The following is a 15,028-nucleotide window of genomic DNA, read 5'->3' on the forward strand; positions in this document are numbered from 1 at the left end:
AAATTGTATGTGTCCCAAGCTTGCAACTAAATAAAATCACTTACAAATATTAACAGAGACAGGAATAAAACTTTTTACAAATGGCACAACTGTAAATGAATTCAGAAAAGAATAATGAACTCAGGAAAAAACACAAAATGAAGGGTATGAGTAAGATAAATAGTCATCAACCTTCAAGCTCTAAAACTATCATTTGCATTTATTATTTCAGGATAAATACTGGCTACCATTTATTCAGAGTCCAATGTGTACTAGGCACATTTTGTAAGGATTACTTCATTTAATCCTCAGAACAACCCGGTGAGGTTTTATATGTGGCAAGGCTAAGGCTCCAGGAAGGGTAAATCACACAGCTAGTCAGTGGCAGGGTTGAAATTAGCAGCCAGCTCTGCCCAGTTCAGGAGGCCACATGAAATTCTATTTGACACAGCTGGTAGCTCAGGTAGGCAATTGTCCCTGTAAGGTGGTCTAAAAATATCAACAGTTTCCATAGAGGAAAGATGAACTCATGTCCTGTAGATTTTTAATAGTTGCAGCCAATGCTAAGCATCTACTGTGTACTAAGGGAGTTTTGTATATCTCATCTCCAATATCTAACTCATAATAACCCCACAAGGTAGGTTGTACCATTACCATTTTAGAAGCAAAGAAATTGAGGTTTGGAAAACTTATGAGCCAGAAGAGACTGCACCAACATTTGAACCTAGATCTACTGACCCCTAAATTTGTTCTTTTGTACCCATCATGCTGCCTCTCACAAAGCTATGTTTGGAACGTGTATCTTTTAAGATATGCCACTTAAGTGAAACCTAACACTTGCCAGCCCTGTTGAGCACTGATCTGACCCACCCAATCAAGGCTTATGTTTGGACAGCTCTGCAGCCCCCACATCTAGGAGCCTGTAGGGCAGCAGATGTTGAAAAAATGTTTGTGAGTTGAAAAAATGAATGATCTTCCCCAAGACACTGATAACAAAGGACATAAAGAAAATCCTAGAAAGCACTTCAGCAGCTGAAGCCAATGGGTGCAAGCAGATCAGGGAAAGAGGTAAGAAAAAGATTGCTAATAATAATAATGGCTAACACTTAAAAAGGTCTTACTTGGTCCCAGTGTTCTAAGTGCTTATAAACATTAACTCATTTAATCTTCAAACCCTAATTAGTACTATTATTATACACATTTACAGTTGAGGAAACAGAGGCTCAAAGATTTAATAAATTGCCAAAAGATACAAGATTGGTAACTGGCAGAGCCGGGGTTCAAAGCCAGTCTGACCCAAGGACCCCTGCTCTTAGCCATTAAGCACCCAACCTCCTAATGCCCTCTGCACTCACTGACCAGAGAATGTAGACTCCTGATCTTTCCAGGTCCTTGCTGAGTGAGACACTAACATGAATGAATGAAGGAAGGAAGGAAGAGACTACCTCCAAAGTTTACACTGCCCAAACCAGACAACTCATGAGAGATAAAATTTAATTTATGCCTTTTACCCCGGACTTCTAAAATTATTTCTATCATTCAACAAAGAACTCATGTTCCATACTCAGAGAATGTTCTAGGTATTTCTTTTCCTAATAACCTCCCTCTAGAAATGTAACTTGACTTCTTCCAGGAATGCCATTCTGGCTACACTCATGAACAAAATCAGATTTCTCCTCCCTCTCTAAGCTCAGCACTTTTCCTAAATACAGGTCCTTATAAACAGTTTGGAAATAAGGTTGATCCTTTACCACTATCACCTCCTATAGAAAATGCTTCTAAATCTTGCTTTGGTCCCTACACACCCAACTCCACATCACTCCCCACCATGGGGTAGGGAGATAGGGAGGAACGCTGTTTTCAAAAGGTGTTTCTCTCCAAAATCAAAGCTGCTCTGGAGAGCACCAAAGCATCACTATGCACTTCCCATCTCGTTATCCTCAGCTATAACACAGGGATAATATAAGCAAGCACCTCTAGAGCAGGTTTTCTCAATAGCAGCACTATCGACATTTTGAGCCAGATAATTGTAGTGGGGGCCTCTCCTCCGAACTGCAGGATGTTTAGCAGCATCTCTGGCCTCTGCCTCTAGCTACCAGCAGCACACACACCTCCAGGATGGTGAAAACTAAAAATGTCTGCAGACATTACCAAATGCCCTGGTGGGTAGGGGAAGAATGCCCCCCAGTTAAGAACTACTGCTCTAGAGTTTTGTGAGGATTAAATGGAATTTCATATAAAAGGCTTAGCACAGAGTCCAGCCCATCATAGGTGTCATTATCATCATCATCATCATCATGTTATTCGGTATGCATCAAACCATTTTGGAATAATCATTCAGAGCCGTGCCAAACTCACATACTACAAATGTTCACTGTCCACTTTGGTATTCATCCCTGACTTTCACTGCTGGCTGCAGAAGTTCATATACCACAATCCAGTCACTCTATGAATGCATTTAGCTACCTAGCCTGAGGATACAGTCATGGTGCTCTTAAATCCTGGAAATTTATCCCTATTAATTCAAGGTGGGGGCAGGGCAAGGACCATGTTCAAAAAACACAGAAAACCAACAGAATAAAATCTGGCTACGGGCAAGAGTCTTCTGAATAATGGTAGCCAAAATAATTCAGTTCATGCCAAAAAAAACCAAGTCATCATTTCTTAGGATTGAGCTGAAGATAGTTGAGATTACAATGCAGCATGAAAAAAGAAACAAGAATAATAAACACCAGAAAGAAAGAGATGAAAATATTCTTTCTGTTCACAGCATGGTCAAAAATCTAAGAGAACCCACAAAATTAACTAGAAAGCTGAAATGATTTGAAAATATGGGTGAATTAATCAGATCCAAGGTAAATTCTCCTAAATAACAGAGCTGCTGTACACTTGTGAAAACCAGTTAAATTAATATAACGTGGGGAGGATAGAATACTACTACTCACAGCAAGAACAGACACATAAGCAAACAAAACACCTTAGGTATTAACTTAATGTCCAATATGTGCTTCTTATATAAAAGAAAACTGTAGAACTTTAATAAGATAAATAAAGGAAAATACCAATGGAACATTTAATATTCAAATTTCCCAAGCTAACTTCTATAAATTTAACACAATTTCACTTAAAATAGTGATGGAATACTTTTTAGAGCTCGGTAAGCTGGTAAGATTCAATGGGAAAAAGACATAGATGAAAACATCAAAGGATATTCTGAGAGGCAAAAAGAGAGTGGGAGACATTGAGTTCCCCCAGATATCAGAATGTTCCTCAAAGTAAGAGCACACTCTGGGCTCTATGAGCACCAAAATAAAAAATACTCATCAAATGACCAAATGAATTAACTCCAAAACAGCCCTTTACACAGATAAGATCTAAACAAATGTCCCAAAAATAACTAGAAAAGGAGTCACTGTTAAAAGAAGCTGCTGGAATGACATGATACAAATGTGAAGAAAAATTAATTTTAGACCCATGCCTGGCACCGCACCCCTCAATTTGACCTGGGAAAACTATAAGTGAAATCGTAAAGATCAAATCAGAGAAATGCTAGGGGGAGGGGAAACAATTTATAAAAACCAGGCCTGCCCTCCCGGAGCTATAAAGCCTCATGCATCGATGGTGGCTCTTTAAGTTGGTTGGATCCTTTGGAAGGACATCTGGTCATACACTTCAAGGGCCATTTTCCTTTGACCTAGTAATCCTACTCCTGAGATTTTTGGCCTAAGGAAATAACACAAAAGTAAGAAAAGATTGTATGTATGAAATCTTTATAGTAATGCATTTGTAACAGCAAACAGCAAACACTGGGAACAATCTCAAAGTTGACAATAGGGTTTGACCTTATAAAAATGGTGTTGATGGATTAGAGCAAAGCCATCAGGAATGGCAATGGCATCATCCCATGGTAGATGTGGAGCCAAAAGATCTAGGATCTCCTTTTATTAACTTACTAACAACACTTTCTTCACCTGTGAAGCAGAAATTGTAGTACATTCCTCTCAGCATTGCTATGAGAATCACAAAAGAATATAAAAGTACTACTTTCAAATCTATAGAACACAGCCTACGCATCAGGGATCATTATTATAAATAAGAAGATTATTTGGAAATATGGGAACATACATACCAAATAATGTTAAATGAAAGAAAAAAGAGTATAAAATGGTACGTATGTATGTAATGATCATAACTGGTTCCTTGGACTGTCGTCATTCAAGTTCCCTCAGTGCCAAGAACCACAAGACTGACGCTCGTGACTGTGGCCCACCTACTTCAGCAACTCCTTCTGCACATAAAATAAAACTCCACTGCCGTTTCCCAGCTGCAAGGCCCCACATGATCTGGCCCTGTCTACTCCCAACTCCTCCCCAGGCAGTTGTCATCCACTCCACCAGCACCACTGGCTTCTAGAAGTTCCTCGACCCAGGAACATGCATCCCAGTCTCTGCCTGGAATGGATGGTCCCGATCTCTGAAACTCTGATCTTCCCCTAACTCACTACTGCTTGAACTTCAGGGCTCTCAGCTTAAACATCACAACCTGCCATTCTAAATGAAGTCCGGATCCACATTTGCTAGACTCTAACACAGTACTGTGGTATATCTGGTTTTTTCTCCATAACCCTTATCACAGTTTATGATGATATTTTTACTTACGTGGTGATGTGTTTCATATCTGCTTCCCTCACTCAACTGCAAGCTCTCTGAGGGCAGGGATCGTGCCAGTGTGGTTCACTACTATATACCCAGCACACCATCCCACAAGTAATAGATGTTCAGTAAATCTTTACCCACATGAAATAATAAATGGCTATTTGTTTTCACTTTCTTCATTTTTATAGAAGGGAAAAGTAAAGCTCAGGAGAAAAGAGTTTTCCTAGGCCACTGAGGTGCATGCTGGCCAAGCCGGGATTAGAATCATAACTATTCCTGCCAGCTGGGTCTAAGGAAAGGAAAGGAATGTGTCAGGTGAAACTGGAAGTGGGGAAGGGATGCAGAGAGGTTCCATCTACCCTGTAAAATTCTCTAAATGCTAATAAATGAGGAGTTTTAATTTTTTTCATAGCTTATTTCTTATCCTTAAAGAATATTCAAATAGTGGCACTCTAATTTATGCAAAAATTACTATTAGCTATTTTCCCAGCCACATGGCTAGGCAGATCTATTTGAGAAAATGAATGACAAAGGCAAAAGAAAAGAAGCCATATGGCCACCCTCACTTTGTCCCATCTGTTGCGCGGGGACCTTGGCCTTTGGCTCAGCCTAAAACCAGAGGAGAATCTCAAAAACTCTGAAGTCCTTCCCCCTTACTGTCCCCAGCCCTGTTTGTGCTGAATGCCTACCACCCACACAAGTTAACTGTTACTTTGGACCCAAACTGAGCTTTGCACCCAACTTTCGCAATTCAATTCAATGTATTCTTTGCCCAACAGAAACAGTGGAAAACTAACTCACAGGGGCTGATGGGCCCCTCTGAGTCTGCACAAAGTGGGCCCAGGAGAGGGGTCCCTCAGAGTCACCAGCAGACAAGGACACAGAGTGAAAAGGCAAACACTGTCTTTCAACACAGTTGCTCTGGGGTATATCGCTCAGCCCTGGGCTTTTACATAGTCTTCCTCACCTCCCTGGCAGCAGCATACAGGCTTTTACATATTCTTTCTATTCTTCCTAGAGCAGGGGAGCCTCCTCAAGACCTGCAAACTAATGGACCATTAACACATTTACCACTCATTCAGCACATTAGCCTTTCCCAAGTGCCAGGCTCTGTGCTGGGCTCCGGGGCCAAGTATTTACACTCCAGGATCTCAGGAGAAGGGACAGAAGCAATGAATTTCCATGCATGGTGGGCAAGAGCTATCTTGCTGGGCTGCCGACTCCTTCCCCTACCTAATGGGTGGGGCTTGTTCTGACTGTGTGAGCTAACAACGTGGCACCAAAACCCTTAAGGAGTTCCAATGCCTAAACAATACAATCTAGAAATCTAAGCCAGGTGAGCTGGGAAGTAGCTACCAGTCAGAACTTAACGCGTCAATGACATAAAACCTTTCGTGCAGTTAAAGCATAAGCCTGCTAAAAAGGGCCCACACCTGGAGATCGGGTCTAGTGCCACTTTCATGACTGACCCACTCTGGACCCCTGCGCCCCTCTGAACCCCAGTTCCATCAACTGTACAAAGGGCAGGACAGATCTTTCCAACTCTGCCAATCTAAGCATCAGTGACCTGAAATAAACCACCTTTCTTCCTGATTCAGCAAAGTACACTTCCGTTAGAAATCAGGAAGGGAGGTAACTAAAACAGGCTAGTAGCCGTGGTGTAGCATCTAAAAGAGCACTTTTGTATCAGTGTGTTGTGTCCCTACTTCCTTCTTCAATTCTGCTCCAAGGATCCACGTTGCCTTTGGCTAAGCCCACCTATCTCTCTAATCCTAACACTTTTAGACCCGTAAGTAAGATTGAGCAAGAAGCAAGAAGCTCAAGACTAGTGGAGACTGGCTCAGTCTGAATGACCCAATCCCATATGCTGTGCCAGGACCCTGTGCTCCTGTTTCCTTCCCTGGGTAAGTGCAGAAAAGCTCTTCCCTGCCATTTCCTCTACCTCCAAGCTGGGCACTGTTGTGCAGCTGCAAAGAATTTGGGAGAGGGAAGAAAAGTCACTGTGATGGGATGGAACAAGGCCTGGCCTAAGTCTCCAAGATCTCACCCTCTCGTCCCAGCTCTCTTGCTGGTGGGATGACGTTGGAGAAATGCCTTCCCTGATTTCTGCCTCTGCTTTCTCATCTGTAAAATACGAGGTTTGAACTGGACCACCCCTGAGCCCGCCTCTCACTGCCAAGATGATGATTCTTTCCACTACTCACTACTGGACACACAGCATGGCCAAACCGTGGCAGAGACACGGTCCCACCAAGTGGGCCACTGCCACCAAGGTGAGAAGGGGCAGGGGACCTGGACCACACAGTAGTTAGGAAATGAGGAAAAGGATGACCACAGAAGACCAGGGAACACCAGGACTTGGGAACAACCTTGGGAAGCACGGGAAAGGCAAGGAAGAAATCAGAAACTTTGAGATTTGAGATGAAGCATAGGAAAAATAATGATGCAAGGCAATTTGACATAGTAATTTAGGGTACTGACTCCAGAGTCAGAGTGTGTGGATTTGAACCCTTCCTGTGCTCCTTACTAGCAGTGTGGACCTGAAACAAATTATGTAACCTCTCTGTGTATCAAGTTCCCCAGTTATAACATGAGGAAATAGCAGTATGTCACGTCATGGGGGCCTTAAAAAGAATAATCCAGTTAATAATGCCTAATAACTTAGTGCCTAGCACATAGAAGCTCATTCTAAGTGTTTGCTTTTATTACATCACTATAACATCATATATTATATTTTACCATCATATATTATATTTTACTTCAGTAATAATAAATTACTAAAACAAATAGGATCCATAGAGTCTAGTCCCTGCTCTCTCACTTGTGACCTTAGGATGTAGGTTCCTCATTTATAACATGAGAATCTGAACAAAATCAGTGTCTGTCAAACTAGAATCTTTAAACATACTGTTGAGTGATTATATCTGAGTCCCCTATGAGTATTTTAAACATTTTGTGTTCTCATTAGAATGGTCATCTAAACAAATTCTAATTAGCATATCTGGATTTTCTGAATGCTTACTTTAGAACCAAGTTCTGCCACAAGATTTCAAAGTCCAAGTTTCTATTTGTGTTTGTGATTGTGTTGGCACCAGTATAATTGTAGCAGGCTAATGAGGACGGAACAGATGCAGACTTGATTCATGAATGACGAGACTGGACCAAATGAAAGCCAAATGTCATCAAATGAAGATTGTTTAAGTGGAAAAATGGATGGAGAACTGAATCATTAACACATAGTAATATAGACTGGCTAAACTGAAAAGGATCAGCCTATAGCATTCACCACCATAGTCACCTTGCAATGTATAATTTGGTTTCAGCTAACCAACGTCAGCTGTCTCACCACATTTACAATGTTACTTTGAATTGTATTGATTTTGCAATTTTGTTTGCACTTAATTCATAAATATGTATGGGTCATATAGCTGTATAATAGCTTATAAAGGGTTTATATCTAGTTTTACATATGTGCATATTTAAGTAATATTATAATAAAAAGAAATTTAGTGAACACAAGGGTAACCTTGCCATTTTTGTTCTCTTAAAGAAAGTCCAAGCATTATTCTAGTTTGAGGAAAACTGAATTAAATTCTCTCCCAGGTCCCTTATGGCTCTTTGAGTTTCAGAAAAATGATCATGTAAGTTATAGACATGTTGAGCTTCATTAAGGTGGCCAAGTGAGGATGCTGGCTTAGAATTCAGGAAAAAAGGCAGGACAGGAAAAGCATTTAGAAACGAATTACAGAGAGGAGCAGCTAAACCCAGAGATGGAATCTCTAAGGAAATGTGCAGCATGTTCAGAGAGAGAAAAGCAAACAGCTGATATCTGAGCTTCAGGGAGTTCACCCAGCCTCACAGCCCTTACATCCTTCTGTGGAAAAACACCATTCCCTTTTGCATTAAAGGTGATCTTCTCTGGATTACCCAAAGCATTATTGGTCCATCTGGGAAGTGAATGGCTTAGAATCTTCCGCAGAAATAAAACGAGCCTCAGTTATTATATTCCTCCAGGCCTGAAGTCAAAGCAATAAAGAGCAAGTCCAGACTGACACTGAGAGATCCGGCCTTGATCTCTAAGAGCCAGGCCATCAACTCACTTCACCCACAACTCTCAGAAACACAGGAATCCATGAGGTACTTCTGCAGAGCCAGGTGGCTCCCAGGGCTGCAGCAAAAGGAAAAAGGGGGGTGGTCAGGGCAATTCCGTGCCAGGTTTCAGAGATCAGAACTCATGTCCGGCACTAGCACAAACCAAAGCTAACCTTTCTGCCTGGTTGCAAATCTGCCCTCTATGATAAGCCACTGGGCCCTAACAGGACCACACAGTCCCGTGTCCACGAGAGCCAGATGTATTTAATCCCTGTGTGAAAACCAAGAGAGACCCCTTCCGTCCCTCCTCCAACCCCAAACTCAAAATCATGGAGAAAAGCATGGGAGAACCCCCCAGCCCTGAGAAACCCAAGCTTACTGTCTGTCTTCTTCTGAAAGTGAGGTTCTTCCACAGCAGCAACCTCAGCTGGGGCCAACAAGCCATGTCACCTCAGCCGGTACCCACAGCGTCTGGCTCAAGAGCCCTGGAAGGCAGTGGCCAGAGCTCACACCAGGGACACTGTGGCTGGTCATTAACTGAAAGATAAAGCAGGAGAGAGATAGCTGTCAGTTATTGCTGCAAAGCCGTACGCCAATGAGAGCTGTCGCTCCAACCTCTCACCTGAGCCCTCCAGCACCCAGGTCTGCGTCATGACTGCTCCTCAATGGTTCATGAGTTCCCGAAATCCAGCCTCTGGGTGCACCAGCAAACAGGGCTTCAAGAGGTTTTCTGGCAGTAGCCTGGGAGCTAATCATTAGGGTCCTAATCATTTTAGCTACATGGGTACAATCATTTGAGAATGAAAATGCACTTATGAAAACAGAGCAAGCACTCTTAGGTAGCCAAAACGTGGAGGATGCAAATGACACATTGGAATCCCAGAGACCTGCCTCTCTTCTCTAAGAAAGTGCCTCCCCTTACATAAAATTTCAGCAGCATTTGTAAATTTTGCCTCAAGCCTAGAATGACTTCTGCGATTCCCTGAAATGCGCCGTGGACTAAATTTTCAACAAGTTACAAAGCGGGGTCCTTCAAATGATAAATGGCACCATTGATAAAGCAGTTTGCCCATCTGGAGAGCCACAGCATGCCTTAGATGACTGTGAGTAAACACCAAGGAAACGCCACTGACACCTGGCTCTCAGGTGATGAGGACAACCCTAGTGCTGTGTCTCTATGGAAAGAAAACAACATCCCACGGAGAAACAAGTCTGCTAAGGCCGGCTCGGCGCGGCGTCTGTGAAACAGACGTGCTCCCACGGTTGGGACATATGCACACTTCTGGCTGTGCTCTGCCTGCACCTGAACACACAACCCACTCACTACTCCTTGTCACGTGTCACATGTGCCTGCTTGGAGGACTTTTTGCTATGCTGAAGCAAGAAGGGGTTCTCATGAACAGGGATACAACATTTCATGTTTCCCAGCTGCCCACCCAAGAGCTGTGCTTATTTAATGCTGGAATAGACCCAAGTAGTTATACTAAAGTTAAAGCTGGGGCGGGAGTAGAAAATGGAAAGTGGAAGAAGGGAGGATACACAGGTGAAAGTTAGGCTCTGTTGGCACCTGATAGTCATGAACCCTCTGCAGAAACCAGAAACTAGCTTTACTTATAAAATGGCTCAGTTAATCACCGTGGCCTCCAGCGGAGTAGGCATAGGTGAGACACTAGGCATGAGAAATAAATGGCAGAAGGAGCTAAGAAGGTATTACAGTAACCACTGATGGATTCAAAACCAAGTTCTGAACTAAAAACCTGTGAGTTCAAATGAGATCTTACTGCAAAGGTCAACCTCTAGTAGGATATTATCATTTTGTCCCTCACCCCATGAGGACTTGGATTTAAAACTTCTAGAAAAGAAAAGAGATGGGAGGGAATTTGCAGTGTCTGACAAGAAGGGACGACCTTGTGTTATGTATTCTAATTCATTCATTGACAATTCAATAAATCAGGAATTCCTCTGAAACATTCACACCTTAGGACCTATTTCTTTTCCTTATCATTTGCTCAGCAAACCTCTTGAAAGACACAGACCCCCAAAGTTTCTCACTCCAAAAAGAGGAAGAGTTAAACTGGCATTATGTCAGTTCGTCGAAAGGTGACAACTGGCATCACAGCACTGACAGCTAGAACAGCATTGTGAAACACATGCTTGTAATCCTAAATTGTTTTTGTCAGTGGCTTAGGATAGGGCTTGCATTCCAGAAACACTGAAATAAATAATTAGCTAGATTTTTCACATACAAAAGCTGCTCTCCAGGGATCACTTAGTTGATTTAGAAGCTACATGAATGCTTTCAGATTCCCAAGGTAACACTGAAGAGGCTGGAATTATTAATAAAAAGGAAACTAGCAGAAAGAGCCTAGACATGAATTGGCCCCAGATCCCCAACCATGTGCCCTTGGCCAAGCTTTATGCTCTCTGAGCACCAATTTCCTCATTATAGAATGAGGATGATAATGCCTACTTTGCGTGATGTTCTAAGGATTAAATGATATAATATAAACAAGTCCCCAAGACAATACGTGTCAAAATGTAAGCATGAGTTCCCTTCTCTCCACATACCTTTCTTCATTCTATCAGTACCCTCTACCAAAGAAATGGACATATCCTGGCCAAACAGGACATTCCATTTTTTCTAGAAAATCCACTGTGGGTTTCTGAAAAGGTGGGAGGGGGAAGCAGGAAGGATGAAATCTGAATAGCCTAGTGTTGGAATGCCCGGGGCCAGACCCAAGTACAGAAATGCCTCCCCTAATCCCTGAGTGGAGAAGCTCAGAGGCAGAGAAGACATACCTCCACACAACATTCATGAGAAGAGAAGAGAAAGGCCAGGAGGTGTTTTCTTGGAGAATATCTTCCTAAAAGTAGAGTTTCTGGGTCTCCAAAAATGGGTTTTGAGCCAGGGACCCTCCAGGAAACACACAGAGAATGTGAGCAAGAGTAGCACAGAGCAGCTGCAGAAAGTTCTACTTTGGCTTTGCTGGGTGCAAACAGGCAAGCTGCCTACCCCAATTCCTCCCTCCCACCTTGGCATCGCCCTGGCCTCCTGCACAATCCGCTGCCCCCACCTCAGAACACAACGATCAATGCCGAGAGCGCTCCATCCCAAAGAGGAGGATTTGGCAATGCCTGAGCCCTTCTGTTCAGGTAACTGAAGCCAAAGGGACATTTCCACATCAGTTTTCCAAGGAAGTGAACAAACAAACCAAATCCAAAAAAAGAAGAAAAAAGCAGTACTATGTACTAGATTTCTCAATGTTTCAAAGCGTCGCGCCCTCACTTCTGCCCTCGCACATATTTCCAGTTACAGGCTGCAAAGGATCCCATTTCCCAATCATCGCCAGTCAATAGGCCACTCTCTTCCTGCTCCTGGATGACCACAACAGCCTCTTCTGTGGCCTCTGTGCCTCCAGTCTTGCCCCTCTCCCCTCCACTTGCCACAGAGCACCCAAAGTTACTTGACTAAACCAAATATATGAAGATGCCACTCCCCCACTTAAAACCTTCTGCCAGCTCCCCACGACCCTGAGGGCAGAGTCCAGTCCTCACTAAGGTTTACCTGGCCTCCCCACTGGGACTCCAGCCTACTCTCTTGCCACTCCCCACCCACCTAAGCAATGCCCTGGAGGAGAACTTACAGGCTCTGAATGTGCTGCACTGGTCTCCTACCACTGGGTCACTGGCGTGTTCCCTTGTCCTAAAACGACCTCAACCTTAGGTCTCCACTTAGCTGTCGGGTCCTCAGGAGTCCTTTCCTGATCACCTCCCCTGCACTGACATGTGGGCTAGGAGCTCTTCCTAGGTGCTCGCAGGGCAGCCCCTGCTTTCCCTTGTAGGATTTCTCCCACTTTCTGCATCAGGGCAGGGACCATTCCTGTTCCTTCATTGCTGTTGTCCCTGGTATGCAAAACTGTCCTGGCTTGTAGTAACCACTCAGGGGACGTTTGCTTAATTAATTAACTAAAGATAGACATGAGAAATAGGGTGTCAGAATACAAGGGCGGTGGCACTCTTGGGCCTGTGGTAACTGATTCCTCAAGCTTGATTAATTGATTTAGGCAAACTGTCCCCAGAGAGGGCTCTGTGTTCAGCAGGCATCCACCACACCCTCCAGAGGGTCACAAACGACTGCTGAGCTTCCTAGGTGACTCCTGGGACTTCCCGGAAAATGTGATTGAATCCAAGTCCTCTTCCCATCGATACCAGGTTTAGCTAAGGACTGAGTAGCCCTCCCAGGGCCAGCAGGCCATGAAATCGGCTTTCTGCCAGTCCTCACTCTTGAGTCCTGGGGCATTCTCCCTGGGTCTCACCATATCTCACCCAGGTGAATCTCCCCTTGCCAAAATTCAATAATCTCCACATCCCAACCTTGTTTGTACTTGTACAGTATGAGTCTGGTGGAAGTAACTGCTCAAATCTCTGACCAATTTTCCTTAGAAATTTCCACTTCAAATGCCACTGATATTTGAAAGTTATTAATATCTATAGACTACAACAGACTGCTGACATATAACCTTCCCAAATAAGCAAAAATGCTCCACACCACTAGTTGCAGAAAAATGTAAATTAAAACCACAATGGGATATCACTGCACATCCACTAAATTAAAAAATTAAAAAGTGCTGCTGAGCATGTGAGGCCACTGGAACTCAATACACTGATTGTGGGAATGTACAATGTAAGAGCCACTTTGGAAAACAGTTTGGCGATTTCTGGTAAAGTTATACATACACTTAAGATATGGCCCAGCCATCTCCTCCAAGGTATTTACCCCAAAGAAATGATAGCATATGTCTACACAAAGAACTGTATGTGAATGGTCACAGAAGCCTCATACAGAATAACCAAAAACTGGAAACACCACAATGTACATCACCTGGTGAATAAATTCAAATGAAATACGACTCAGCAATAGAAAGGAACCAACTACTGATACATGCGACAATATGGATGAATCTCAAAAGCCTTATGCTAAGAGAAATAAGCCGGACACAAGAGACTACATACTGTATGATTCCATTTATGTGACATTCTGGGAAAGATGACACAGAAGGGACATAAGTCAGTGCAGCACTTGCCAGTGGTCATGGGTAGAGAGAGGACAGACTACAGAGCAACATGGAAATAGTCTTTATCAGGGTAGTTACACACGTGTATACATTTGTCAAAACCCATCGAACTGTACATTTTTTTGAAGGGTAAATTTTCCTATATGTAAATTATACATCAATAAATCTGACACGTATAAAAAAATCTATCTTCTATTATAATAATCAACATATACCACAAGTCAAATTATTCCCTGGAAGACCCAAGAACTGCATAGTATAAAGCCTGATTACAGTGTGAACCCCTCAGAAGGGGAATAGTAAGTAGACAGTCATCATCACTTATTAATTCCACAAACAAGTGCAGCCTTAACTCTGCAAGGCTCCCATGAGCCACAACAAATATTTATTAAGGGCCTATCATGTACCAGGTGCAGTTTCAGACTCTGGAGATTCAGCAGTGAACAAGAGACAAAGTTCCTGGGTTGCTGGGCGTCTATCTAGCAGAGGTGGAAAATAGACAAATAGCAGTGGGTTGCTGAAGCTGTGGGTGGTAGGAGTAACGAAGAACAAGGCAGATTAAGGGGACAGAGAGTAACAGGGAAGGAAGTCACTCCTTTCTGATGAAGCATCTTTAGGACAGTGAAGTGAGAGAGGGGGACCATATGCTACCCATAAAGGGCTCACTTAAGTGACAGCTGGGATTATAAATACTTTTCACTTTTCCCTAAACCAAAACCTGGAATGCCAGGCAGACTCGGTAGTGCTGGCAAAATAAAAAAACAAAAAAAAATAAGGGTTCAAAGGAAGCTAGGTGGAAAGCCGAAAATAACGACCCTAGTCAGCACCTAGCACCTGCTCCCCTCCCCTTGCTCATCAAAACATTGTGCCCCTTTGAACCTGACATGCAGGTTTCAAAGAGAGATGAGAGAACTGAACCATAAAGAAGAGAGGAGAGAGGAAGATACGCCAAAAAGACAAGATAGGAGGATTTTTTTTCCCATTTGGCGCACATAAAAGAAAACCAGGAACTCCTTTTCGTGACAGCCCACTACCCTTCTACAGCTTTAAATCTATTTACGGAAACGTAGTGAGGGAAAAAAGTGCACACGTTTGCGTGGCTACTAGAAACTGTTCGCCTGTGCAGTAATGAAAGGGCGGGCTGGTCTTTTTCCTTCCTGCAAGAACATTGTCAGCACCTGAGCTTTAGGGCTGGGCTCCCAGCTAAGGGCGAGAGTCAGCCCACAT

At 43.2% G+C, this 15,028-nt stretch overlaps 1 protein-coding gene across 1 annotated transcript in view; it reads right to left on the bottom strand.

The window, feature by feature from the left end:
• ABCA1 (ATP-binding cassette, sub-family A (ABC1), member 1) overlaps positions 1 to 9,261 on the bottom strand; it is a 107,602-nt gene extending 98,341 nt beyond the window's left edge. The window contains exon 1 of the mRNA XM_012638543.1: positions 9,106 to 9,261. Coding sequence (XP_012493997.1) covers positions 9,106 to 9,171 — 66 coding nt within the window. The 5' untranslated portion in view covers positions 9,172 to 9,261. The remainder of the gene's footprint in view (positions 1 to 9,105) is intronic.
• Between the last annotated feature and the right edge of the window lie 5,767 nt (positions 9,262 to 15,028).

The sequence above is a fragment of the Propithecus coquereli genome, unplaced genomic scaffold (genome assembly GCF_000956105.1).
Source record: "Propithecus coquereli isolate 6110/MARCELLA unplaced genomic scaffold, Pcoq_1.0 Scaffold130, whole genome shotgun sequence".
Lineage (NCBI taxonomy): Eukaryota > Metazoa > Chordata > Mammalia > Primates > Indriidae > Propithecus > Propithecus coquereli.